This window comes from Leucoraja erinacea, chromosome 37 (assembly GCF_028641065.1).
Source record: "Leucoraja erinacea ecotype New England chromosome 37, Leri_hhj_1, whole genome shotgun sequence".
Lineage (NCBI taxonomy): Eukaryota > Metazoa > Chordata > Chondrichthyes > Rajiformes > Rajidae > Leucoraja > Leucoraja erinaceus.
In genome coordinates this window covers 6,731,434-6,744,325 of record NC_073413.1, presented here as the reverse complement: position 1 = coordinate 6,744,325, position 12,892 = coordinate 6,731,434, and the positions used below count along the sequence as shown (strand labels likewise).

Here is a 12,892-nt window from a genome sequence, read left to right as displayed (position 1 = left end):
GTTAATTCCCGGGATGGCGGGACTGTCATATGCTGAGAGAATGGAGCGGCTGAGCTTGTACACTCGTTCAGAAGGATGAGAGGGAACCTTATTGAAACATACAAGATTGTTAAGGGTTTGGACACACCAGAGGCAGGAAACATGTTCCCGATGTTGGGGGGGGGCCAGAACCAGGGGCCACAGTTTAAGAAGAAGGAGTAAGCCGTTTAAGGGGTTGGACAGGCTAGATGCAGGAAGTTTGTTCCCGATGTTAGGGAAGTCCAGGACAAGGGGTCACAGCTTAAGGATAAGGGGGAAATCCTTTAAAACCGAGATGAGAAGAACTTTTTTCACACAGAGAATGGTGAATCTCTGGAACTCTCTGCCACAGACGGTAGTTGAGGCCAGTTCATTGGTTATATTTAAGAGGGAGTTAGATGTGGCGCTTGTGGCTATCAGGAGGGTATGGAGAGAAGGCAGGTACGGGATACTGAGTTGGATGATCAGCCATGATCATATTGAATGGCGAATGGTGCAGGCTCGAAGGGCAGAATGGCCTACTCCTGCACCTAATTTCTATGTTTAGAACGGAGACGAGGAAACACTTTTTCTCTCAGAGAGCGGTGAGTCTGTGGAATTCTCTGCCTCCCGCACTCCAGAGACAAACGGGTTTGTAAGTTAATTGGCTTCTGTAAATTGTCCCCAGTGTGTAGGATAGTGCAAGTGTACAGGGTGATCGCTGATCGGCATGGATTTGGTGGGCCGAAGGGCCTGTGTCCATGTTGTATCTCAAGTAAAAGGAATAAGCAAGTAAGTGGCTCCTTAGTCACCACGTTGATGCCGACCATCAATATTTACACTATAAACTTGCAATAATCCAGTTATTTATTCTCCTCGCTTCTCGTCAACTAACCTTCACCCCCTGCCACAGACTCATCCACAAGCCATGGGCAATTTACAATGGCCGATTAACTAACAGCATCCCTAAATCAAAGTGCCGGGAGGAATCTTGCGTTTTCGAAGGGGGTGAACCTGCAAACTCCACACAGAGAGCAGCGGAGGACAGGATAGAACCCGTGTCTCTGGTGCTGCGAGATGGTGGTTCTAGCCCATGATCTGCAGCTGTGGGGGGGGTGGGGGGGGGGGGGGGGGGGGGGGATGATTGTGATGGGGGAGAGAGAATGTAGAGAGGGCCACTGGTAACATTTTGTTTCTGGTCTGGAAGGACTTTGACCCTGGCCTGGATACGTATCAGTACCCGCCAAGCGACACCAAGGGCATTGAAGTGAACGTTGACCCAAAGAGCCAGCGGCTACAACTACTGGAACCATTTGACCGTTGGAGCAAGAAGGATTTGGTGGACATGAGAGTACTGATTAAGGTGAGTTCTAGACAGTGAAATGGATGAAAATATGAAACTTGTAGTAAACATTATTCCCTTTATCCTGTATCTGTATACAGTACAGACTGATTGCTATGTCTAGTCTTTCCGCTGCCCATAATAGCATGCAACAAAAAAGCTTTTCTCTGTACCTCGGTACACGTGACAATAAACTAAACTAAACTAAAATGAAACAATTTTAAGGTTGGACCAAATGGACCAAAGAATTAGTGCTGTGTTTGGAAATTTTTTGAAATCAAAGGATTGAACTAATGCTCCAGAACTCCTTCGCTCAATGGGGAAAAATGTGGTCCTTGCTACGACTCGGTCTTGCGTTCACCATCTGTGGTTTTTAGCTTTGAACCTTGAGTTTGTTGCAGGTTTTTACCCCAATCCCCCCCCCCACCGATTCTAACTGGTGTTTTCCGATTGCTTTAGGTGAAAGGCAAATGTACCACCGATCACATATCAGCAGCTGGGCCGTGGCTCAAGTTCCGCGGGCACCTCGATAACATTTCCAACAACCTGCTCATCGGCGCGGTTAACATCGAGAATGACAAAGTCAACCAGGTCAAGAACATGATCACCAACGAATATGGACCCGTGCCTGACACAGCCCGCGCGTACCAGGTAGGCCAACCTACGGATGGTGGGGTGAGTTTAATTTAGTTTAGTTTGGAGATACAGAGCAGAAACAGGCCCTCGTTGTGATCATGGGGTCAAGGAAAGAGCGTTCACGTCGCGGCCCTGTATCCACCAATCTTTCCACCACCACGCACAAGAAGCGACAAGACAGACACCATTGTATGCCGATGCCGAGAGGTGTGTTCAGCTCTGGTTGAACAACTTCTAATCCTGTGTGTGGACTCGATAAGAAGAAGGATTGTGATCATGGCTGATCGTCCCCAATCAATAACCCGTGCCTGCCTTCTCCCCATATCCCTTGACTCCACTAGCCCCTAGAGCTCTATCTAACTCTCTCTTAAATCCATCCCGTGACTTAAAGGCCTGTGCCACTTTCACGACCTTTTTTTACTCGTGGACATTTTTCATCAGGCTAGAAAAAACACCCCGGCCTACTTGATGCCATGAGTACCTACGACCAGCATCACAACCTCCTATGGCCTACCTACGACCTTGTGACGACCATGCTGCGAGTGTGAGTCAAAGGCAAACTCGGCAGAGGTCGTGAAAGTGGGACAGGCCCTTTACACTATCCCACACACTTGGGGCAATGTACTTGGTCTACAAACCGGTACATTTTTGTAGTGTGGGTGGAAATAGGAGCTCCCAGAGAAAACCCGCGCAGGTCACGGGGAGAACGTACAGACTCTGTACGGACAAGCACCCGTAGTCCGGATCGAATCCGAGTCTCTGACCCCGTACGACAGCAACTCTACCGCAGTGCCGCCCGTATCGTAAAGCTGATAGTATAGGGGTGGGCTAAATGGATTTGGCTGCCTTCCTTGGCTTTATCCATGCAGGATGGGCAACAACAAGAAGTGTTGCACTTCGCTGGGGTGCCGCCAAGCTGAGAGAAACAGAATCGGGCTGACTAGGTACAGTGACAGTAACTTTAATCAGCAGTCAGCAATGAGCCTCTAAGCCTGCGCACCACCCCGTGGTGACAAAGGGCAGCACTCCATCCGGATGGGCTGGTGTTCTCGAAACCCGGCCACACGGGGATAAATGTCTGCGGAAGTCGGCTGTGGGAACGCATTCACCGGCTGCATCCGGGCCGGAGTTCCAGAGCCCTGGCCACTGGCGGCAAATTCGACCCGCCGATCGACGCGGAAGTACCGATGAGGTCAGCGTAGGAACCACATTTTCGGTGGGGGGGGTTATTTTTATTAGAAGCGATTGTACAGGGATAAAACATTCGGCATCTAAAATTATACAATTATTGTACAGCTTCATTGTTATCCTTATAACCTAAACCATGAAAATGAAAAAAGAAAACAAGAGAAAAAAAAAAGAATGGAAGGTGAAAAGATAGATCGAAAAAGAACAAAAGAAAGACCCCTAAACTACCGGGTGGGGGGAGGGGGTTCAAGTGCACTCTCGTAAGTTTTGTCCGAATTAAAGGAGGTCCCGGTCCAACAGTCGCTGGCAACTCGGTGGTGGGCCCGTCTCTAAACTCTATTTGAGATATTGCAAAGGGGGGAAAAAATTAAGTGGCTTAACTAAATTAACTGCGCGATGGACCGTCGAGGATTGTGTCCACTCTGAGTTTATTGCCCCTGAGGCAGAGCGAACCTACAGAGCTGTTTTCCCCTCTCCTCGCAGAAACAAGGCATCAACTGGGTGGTGATCGGAGATGAGAACTACGGCGAGGGCTCTAGTCGGGAACACGCTGCCCTCGAGCCCCGGCACTTGGGAGGTCGCGCCATCATCGTCAAGAGCTTTGCCCGAATTCACGGTAGGTGACCCGTTACGTCGGAGGGACCCGTCAAACGTTTTGGGAAACCGCGGCATAAGATGGCACAGTCGCACAGCAGCTGCCTCAGCGCCAGAGGCCGCCTCATTCCTGTCCTCCACTGCTGTCCAAGTGGAGTTTGCACGTTCTCCCGATGCTGGTGGGACAGGCCCTTAACTGAGTTCTTGCACCAGAGATGAATTTCATTCTGTGTTTGAGGGTCGAAAAAAGAAACCATAATGTGGATTTTTGTGTTTGTTGCAGAAACCAACCTGAAGAAGCAAGGCTTGCTGCCCCTCACCTTCTCCAACCCCAGCGACTACGACAAGGTGCAGCCTGACGACAAGGTCTCCATCACTGGGCTGAATGAATTTGCACCTGGAAAGGTAATCTCACCTGGAGTCGCACCTGAGCTCCTCATTCACTGATGCCAAAGGTGGCGCTGCCTCACAGCACCAGGGACCTGGGTTCCATCCCGACCACGGGTGCTGCCCGTACGGAGTTTGTACGTTCACCCTTTGACCGCGTGGGTTTTCTCTGAGATCTCTGGTTTCCTCTCGCGCTCCAAAGACGTACAGGTTTGTCCGTTAATCGGCTTGGTGTAAATGTAAAATTGTCCCTAGTGTGTGTATGCTGGGGGTCGCTGGTCACCACGGACTCGGTGGGCCGAAGGGCCTGTTTCCGCGCTGTATCTCTAAACTAAACTAAAAAGATGGCTTTTAGACTCCATGGATACATGCGTTGGGTTTTCAGCGCATAGTTTGTATCTGTAGTTTGAGATCTAACTAATGGCAGTGATTCCCTGAACAATGATTCCCCTTTCAACCAATTTGCGGGAGAAATTCGAACATTTGTTAAAATATCGGGCTGCAATTGGTAGAGCTGCTGCCTCACGGCGCCAGAGACCCAGAATCCATCCTGATCCTGACCTCGGGTGCTGCCTGTGTGAAGTTCGCATGTTCTCCCTGTGACCGCCTCCGGGTGTCCCGGTTTCTACCCTGTCCCAAAGACCAGCGACTTTGTCGGCTGATTGTCCTTCTGTCAATTGCCAAATGTGCAGGGAGTGGATGAGAATGTGGGATAGCATAGAACTGGTGTAGACGGGTGATTGATGGTTGGGGTGGATGAGATTGGACGAAGGGCCGATGTCTCCAAACTTAAAACCTCCCACACCTCAGCATGAGTGTAAGGTGATGGATAGTTCACAATTTTGAAGTCCCGGCAACCTCTGCTTGTAATGTTTTTACTTTAGTTTAGAGACACAGCGCAGAAACAGGCCCTTCGGCCCACCGGGTCAGCACCGACCAGCGATCCCCGCATATTAACACTATCCTACACACACCAGGGACAACATACACTTACACCAGGCCATTTAACCTACAAACCTGCACGTCTTTGGAGTGTGGGAGGAAACCGAAAATCTGAGAGAAAACCCACGCAGGTCACGGGGAGAACGTACAAACTCCGTACAGGGTAAGGTGGGTGTAGGGTAGAGGGGGGAACGGAAAATATGAAGTGATCACCCTACAATAAAGGTACCTACACCAGCTCCGGTTTATTCATCGGGCATGGGTTGATCGATATTCAATTCTTTTCCCACGCATTCATTCGCTGCGGTTGGATCTAATTTCCTATTTTGTTCTCTCTCTCCCCCTCCTCAAACCCCCTCCTCTCCCCACCCCCTCCTCTCCCCCACCTCTGTCCTCTCAGCCACTCACGTGTATCCTTGCGCACAAGAATGGCAGCAAGGACACAATCCAACTCAACCACAGCTTCAACGAAGGACAAATCGAGTGGTTCAAATCCGGCAGCGCACTCAACAGGATGAAAGAACTGAAGAAATAAGGAGGCCCGCTGGATACGGTGTCCAAGCACTTGATTGTATTATTGGAGCTGTCCCTCGTCCGCCTTGTCCATCGCTCGTCCTCCAGCGATCGTTTCCGTGTTATCAGTAGTCGTGCCCACTCCATTCTGATGGACAATCAATATTCGGCCTGCGCTTGTGATTTGACATTTTAAATATAATCTGACCGTCGTCTCCGACCTCCTCGTGAAGTCTCCGTTGGCCTGTGGGAAGCTATTTATATTTTTCTTCTGTACATTTTATTTTTGTGTGTGTGTGCTTTTAGTTTTATTGTGTGTTTTTTTTTTTTGTTGCCCCCCCACCCCTTCCCCGACTCGCCAGTGGAAACCGAAGATCCGCATTTGGTTTTCTCGTGACCTTTTCTCAAGGTGTCGCCAATCAAGTAACGTGGTTTTCAAAGAGAGAGAAAAACAGTCGGCTAATAAAATTGGAAACCAAAAGCTACTCTTGCTCGAGCTGGTGAATGATTGCCTGTGCGGTGGTGTCGTATAACACGCTGTCCAGCCCGAGAGCCCGTGACGACTGGTGCATGATTGTTAACACATGGAGGAGCTGTGTCTGTATAACTGGGTATCAGTCCCAGGAGCTCGAGGCCCAGTGAATGTTCATATTCATAAGTGATCGGAGCAGAATTAGGCCATTCGGCCCATCAAGTCCATGTCTGATCTATCTCTCCCTTCTCCCCATAACCCCTGACACCTGTCCTAATCACGAATCTATCTATCTCTGCCTTAAAAAACAAAACAAATCCAATATAAACTTAGCTTTCACAGCCTTCTGTGGCAATGAATTCCACAAATTCACCACCCCCTGACTAAAGAAATTCATCCTCTTCTCCTTCCTGAAGGAACGTCCTTGAATTCCGAGGCTATTACCTCTGCTCCTGGACTCCATCACTAGTGGAAACATCCTCCCACATCCACTCTATCCAGGCCTTTCACTATTCGGAACATTTCTATGAGGGGGCCCCTCATCCTCTGGATGATCTTTTCTGGAGTAGCTTTATTACAGGGTAGTTCTCCAGCATGTGTGAGGTTTGATAACTGATTGCCCATTAGTATAGGAGTGGGTAGGGTAGCATCATGAAACAAGATGTCTCCCCATTAGCCTGTTAATGTAGTTCAACAATTACTTATCTCTGTGTTGCATTTTGTTCTCATTCCCAACTTGATTGTCTGCCTTGTGTAGGAAGGAACTGCAGATGCTGGTTTATAACAAAGATAGACACAAAGTGCTGGAGTAACTCAGCGGGTCAGGCAGCATCTTTGGAGAAAATAGACAATAGGTGCTGGAGTAGGCCTTTGAGCCAGCACCGCCATTCAATGTAATCATGACTGATCATCCCCAATCAGTACCCCGTTCCTGCCTTCTCCCCATATCCCCTGACTCCGCTATCTTTAAGAGCCTCATCTAGCTCTCTCTTGAAAGCATCCAGAGAACCTGCCTCCACCGCCCTCTGAGACAGAGAATTCCACAGACTCGCCACTCTCTGTGAGAAAAAGTGTTTCCTCGTCTCCGTTCTAAATGGCTTACCCGTTATTCTTAAACTGTGGCCCCTGGTTCTGGACTCATCCAACATCTGGAACATGTTTCCTGCCTCTAGCGTGTCCAAACCCTTAACAATCTTATATGTTTCAATGAGATCCCCACTCATCCTTCTAAACTCCAGTGTGTACAAGCCCAGCTGCTCCATTCTCTCAGCATATGACAGTCCCGCCATCCCGGGAATTAACCTTGTAAACCTACGCTGCACTCCCTCAATAGCAAGAGTGTCCTTCCTCAAATTAGGGGACCACCTTCAGATTCTGACCCAAAGGTCACCTATTCCTTTTCTCCAGAGTTGCTGCCTGACCTCCTGGGTCTTTTTCCTTCTTTCTTCCCTGAGGCACTTGGGACTAAGTTGTCAAAGCACCATGGTTGGTGTGGTGCAAGTTTCTCCATCTTCTAAACAAGACCCTGCCCACATCTCAACTTTTAAAGGCAAAGCCAAATCTCCCAACATCAGGCAGCGCGGGAGAAGCACTGATCACAGCACTCTGTGGCAAGGAACTGCAGATGCTGGTTTATACTGAAGGTAGACACAAAGTGCTGGAGTAGCTCAGCGGGCCGGGCAGCATCTGTGGAGAAAAAGGGATAGGTGACGTTTTGGGTCGGGGCCTTGTGTCTATCTTCGGTATATACAAGTTCCTTTTGACACTCTCAACCTATTTCCTGTTCTCCTATCTTCCCCTCCCACCACTACTATCACTCTGAGAAAGGGTCCCAACCCGAAACGTCGGCTGTGTTCCGGTGAGTTGCAGCCTGACCCGCTGTGTTCCTCCATCACTGCCTTGAGGATGGATAGTTGTCTGCCCTGTATATAATTTTGTGGGCATAGTCTAGTTGAAGATTAATGGTTAGTTGTGAGATGCTCCTGACAGGAACATCTGCCGTGATCTCCTGGGTCTGGTGAGTGTCGTTCATAAGTAGAACAACCTGCCTTCCACGTGACCCCAGCCCTGGGCAACTTTGACCTGATCTCCTTTTGAGTTTGTGCAAGTATTCCACCATGGGGCGGCCACAATCCCCGCTGTGATCCTCGGGTGGTGCGTCTGCGTTTAGCTGTCGTACGTGAATTCCATTAAAATTAGTCCCTGGCAGTCGCTTAGAGTCGCCTAAGTGGGACAGGCCCTTGAGGCACCAATCTAAGGAGCTGGGAGACAAAAGTGCTGGAGAAACTCAGCGGGCGCAGCAGCATCTATGGAGCGAAGGAAATGGGCAACGTTTCGGGCCAAAACCCTTCTTCAGACTGAGGAGCTGGGAGATCTAAGCAGGAGGGGGACCAGAGATGACACTCTCTCCCTGTACCCCTCATTTTCCTCGCATCCTCCTCTCTTCCTCCGCATCCCAAGGATGAAGTGGAAGGTTAATCCCTGCTGCAAACTGCCTGCAGTGAAGGTGGGTGGCAGAACAATTACTATGATGGGAATTTAAGAGAGTATAGGTGGAGAGATTGCAAGTAAGTGGAGGGGATGAACTGGAGCTGCTGGGATTGCACAGAGTTGATGGGCTGAATGGCCTCTGATGTGATTAGAAAATGTGATATGAATATGGCTTCTGGATAACGAGGCCTCGTTTGGCAATGTGCAATACAGTACATTCAAAGGATTGTCACAAAGTGCTGGGGTCATTCGGAGTTTGTTTAAGAAGGAACTGCAGATGCTGGTAAATCGAAGGCAGACAAAAACGCTGGAGAGACTCAGCGGGTGAGGCCGCATCTATGGAGCGAAGGAAATAGGCAACGATTCGGGAAATTTTGAGGGTCAGGCCACATCTCTGGAGGGAAGGGATGGGTAACGCTTGTGGTCGGAACCCTTCAGATTCAGATTCAGATTCAATTTTAATTGTCATTGTCAGTGTACAGTACAGAGACAACAATTAGACAACAGTGTACAGTACAGTTCAGAAGGGACACCCATCCTTTTTCTCCAGAGATGCTGCCTGACCCCCTGAGTTACTCCAGCATTTTGGGCTTATCTTCAACTTCTGCACTTCCTTCCTCCACAGTAGATTGAAAGTTGGGGGGGTTTAGAAAAATTTGGGAATTTTACCTTTCATACCCCAATAATAGAAATATATTTTAATGTGCTCTCCTGGTACTTACCCCTGTGGCTATGGTCTTCTGTAAGCAACTTCATACTATACTTTGGCCTTCCGTCTTGAGTCTCAGATTCTGTCAGCCACAGTTTTGCTCAGCGATCGTTTGTGTGGAATTTTAGAGGGTGCGTGATAAAGGGCTCTGCAAAGGGCTGGGATAGGCGTGATGGGCTGAATGGCTTGTGTGACAGAATTGTGAGTTGCTGTGTTCACAATTGGAAAGGCTTTCTCCCCCCCCCCCCCCCCCCCCCCCCCCCCCCCCACACACACATTTGTCACACAACCTCTTGGGTTGCTCCTAGCTGTGACCACTTTTAATCTTTTGCCGACTGTGGGCAACTCCAGTCCAACCTGGGACAAGCCTTTCGACTATTTGGTTCTCCAGACCTGCTCTAGAACAGTGCTTCCTAAACTATTTCAGTGTCATTCAACCCTGAGTCTATCAAGACATTTCATTCACCCTCGACTAAATTTTCTTTGGAAATTTTGCCTTATTCTCCCTCGTGTATAATTTTATATCTCATTTATTTTGTCACGTGAGCAAAAAAACATAAATGAACTCATTTCTTAAAATAATTTCATTTTCCCTTGGGTGAACCATTCACCAGGTTAAGAAGCACTGCTCTAGAACAGCAGCCGTGCTGGAACAGACGGATTGTTCTACCACTCAAGTACATCATGGATTGTCTGTAATTCTTTCCTGTCTGGTTTCTGTAATCCTTATTGTCTTTGCTTAATAAAATGCCATGCCATATTTTGAAAACTGGAGCCTTGCTGACTTTTGGGGGTGGAGGGGGATGGGGAGGGAGGGGCGGAGGGGGGGAGGGAATGGAGGGGAGGGGGGGTGGATAGAGGAGGGGGGGGATAGAGGGGGGGGGGGGGGGGGGGATGGAGGGGGGAGGGGGGGAGGGATAGAGGGGGGGGAAGGTATAGAGGGGGGGGGAAGGGATGGAGGGGGAAGGCATTGGAGGGGAAAGGGGGGGGAGGAGGAGGGGGAGGCAGGAGGGCAGAGAGTTAAATACTTTGTCTACCACCCTTCAAAATGAACCAACTCCAGCCAGCACTTTTTAAACAGCCTACCCAGGCTGGGTTAGTAATGCCGTTCCCTTAATCGATGGTTCAATGGTGAATTTATTTGTCACATGTGCGACTGCACAGTAAAATTATTGTTGCATATTTACACAAGCAGGCGCATCCCATCCATGTGTTGGTGCCATTTCCAAAGTCCAGTCTGCTCATGAACGGGTTGGTATGTTCTTGCTGAAAAATGGGCCGGTCAACTTGAAGCTCCTCCCGCTGGCATCCATCCATGAGTTGGGGGATATCGATGGAGTTGGGGGCAGGGGGATGAGTGAGGATAATCCATCCCACCTGTAACAATTAAACCCCATTGTTCTTTGGTGACCGGTAGGTGCTGTGTTTACTGTCGGGCAGCGCTGGCTGAAGTCCATTGTTGTGTCGGTCCGTTGTGTTGGGATAAAGTGATCTCAGCTCCAACAAAGACACAACGTGCTGGAGTAACTCAGCGGGACAGGCAGCATCTCTGGAGAGAAGGTCTCGACCCGAAACGCCTCCAACATCTCAGCCTGCACGGGGGCTGCTGGCGTTCCCTGCGAGGAAGATGGGGACGGCATCTACGTGTATTCACACAGGTGCCCGCATCCTGTCGGGCAGTGGGCGTGGAGTTGGAACCAGTCCATGATGTGCTGCAGGTGCCCGCCGTGGGTGCAGCCCTGGCACCAGACAAACAGTCCCTTCACCGCGTGGTGGCACACGGCACACTTGCTCGCTCCCCGGTGACACCTGGCAACACAAACCATCCCTGACTTTAACAGGCCCTTTGGCCCAACTCCTCCATGCTAGCCCACTAGCCCCATCCAGCTACTCCCATTTGAGTTGGGTTGAGTCCCTTTTTAGACCTTTCCTCCCTCCCTCCCTCCCTCCTTCCTTCCCTCCCTCCTTCCTTCCTCCCTCCCCCCTCCCTCCCTCCTTCCTCCCTCCCTCCCTCCCTCCCTTCCTTCCCTCCCTCCCTCCCTCCTTCCTCCCTCCCTCCCTCCCTCCCTCCCTCCTTCCTTCCTTCCTTCCTCCCACCCTCCCGTCCTTCCTTCCTCCCTTCCTCCCTCCCTCCCTCCCTCCCTCCTTCCTCCATCCCTCCCTCCCTCCCTCCCTCCCTCCCTCCTTCCCTCCCTCCCTCCCTCCTCCTTCCCTCCCTCCTTCCCTCCCTCCCTCCTTCCTTCCCTCCCTCCCTCCCTCCTTCCCTCCCTCCTTCCCTCCCACCCTCCCTCCCTCCCTCCCACCCTTCCCTCCCTCCCTCCTTCCCCCCCTCCCTCCCTCCCTCCCTCCCTCCCTCTCGCAGAGGGCAGTCGGTGGCCGCAGTGACCTGCCACGCTGACAATGTTACAAATTATTCCATTCAGTCCCTAATGGTCATTCTGTGTTCCTGGTGGCCCCTCCACCACACTGGGGTTCCCCTTTCGTTGTCTGCGTCCCCCCTCCCCCCCCCCCCCCCCCCAATCACACTGGTTCGCCCTTTGTTCGTTGCAGCCCCCCCCCAATGTTGGGTCCCTCTAAGTTCTCTGAGCCTCCCCCCCCCCCCCAATGCTGGGGTTCCACTTTGATCTCTGCAGCCCCTCCTCAATGCTGGGTCCCCCCCCCCCTAAGTTCTCGGAGCCCCCCCGCCCCCCTATGTGCTGCGCCCCCACTCGCCTCTCACACATCCAGCCGCGGCTGCTCATGGGCCGTTTGCAGTTGTTGCAGTTGATGTGCAGGGTGGTGGAGGCCTGGTTCAGGCACGTGATGGACCGGCACGTGCTCAGCTTGATCACCCCGTTGGCCACGTTCCACAGGCGGAAGCGCTGCAGCAGGTCGATGTAGGACGGGTACCCGTGCTCCTGAGGGTGGGCGGCAAAGACACAGGACGTCATTCTTCACCCATCGCCCGCACTGCCCCGGCCCGCCCGTCATTCACCGCCCTGCACCGGCCCGGCAGCAGCTGCCGGCTCCAGCCCCAAAACCCTGCGTGGAGTGTGTGAGTGGGCAAGGATCGCCAAGGACAGGCCCCCCCCCCCATTCCTCCGTGGTGGATGGGCCGCATCGAGAACAAAGGGGAGCCAGCAATGGGGGGGGGGGGGGGGGGCAAGAACAAAGGGGGAGCCAGCAATGGGGGGGGGGGGGGGGGCAAGAACAAAGGGGGGGGCAGCAGTGGGGGGGGGGGGGGGGGGGGGGGCCCTGCTAAAAATTTTAACAGGGACCATTGGGAAGTTGGTAACTTTGTTGCTGCCCTTTAGGTGGCCACTATTTGCATACCTTGTGTGTACAAAATAAAGAATTTCACTGGGTCATGTCACATGTGATAATAAAGCTCGCTTTATTCATTCAATAGAGGGGGGGGAGGGGGGGAGGCAGGAGAGGAAGCTCCTCATCTGTCAGACCATCTCTAACAAGGACCCTGCATCTGCCACAGATAGACTGCTAGTTTAGTTTTAGTTCAGAGATACAGCGCGGAAACAGGCCCTTCGGCCCACCGGGTCCGTGCCGACCAGCCATCCCCGCGCACTAACACTATCCTACACACACCCACTAGGGACAATTTGCGCATTTATACAAACCGGCACGT

The 12,892-nt window shown here is 51.4% G+C and overlaps 2 protein-coding genes across 2 annotated transcripts in view; one reads left to right on the top strand and one right to left on the bottom strand.

The window, feature by feature from the left end:
* Positions 1 to 6,084, top strand: part of aco2 (aconitase 2, mitochondrial) — a 34,397-nt gene extending 28,313 nt beyond the window's left edge. The window contains exons 14-18 of the mRNA XM_055663193.1: positions 1,205 to 1,360; positions 1,799 to 1,990; positions 3,647 to 3,779; positions 4,041 to 4,162; positions 5,487 to 6,084. Coding sequence (XP_055519168.1) covers positions 1,205 to 1,360; positions 1,799 to 1,990; positions 3,647 to 3,779; positions 4,041 to 4,162; positions 5,487 to 5,621 — 738 coding nt within the window. The 3' untranslated portion in view covers positions 5,622 to 6,084. The remainder of the gene's footprint in view (positions 1 to 1,204; positions 1,361 to 1,798; positions 1,991 to 3,646; positions 3,780 to 4,040; positions 4,163 to 5,486) is intronic.
* Positions 6,085 to 10,389: 4,305 nt separating this feature from the next.
* The window catches only part of LOC129713853 (GATOR complex protein WDR24-like), an 11,207-nt gene continuing 8,704 nt past the window's right edge, over positions 10,390 to 12,892 (bottom strand). The window contains exons 7-8 of the mRNA XM_055663195.1: positions 11,983 to 12,167; positions 10,390 to 11,079 (exon numbers count right to left, since the gene is read on the bottom strand). Coding sequence (XP_055519170.1) covers positions 10,911 to 11,079; positions 11,983 to 12,167 — 354 coding nt within the window. The 3' untranslated portion in view covers positions 10,390 to 10,910. The remainder of the gene's footprint in view (positions 11,080 to 11,982; positions 12,168 to 12,892) is intronic.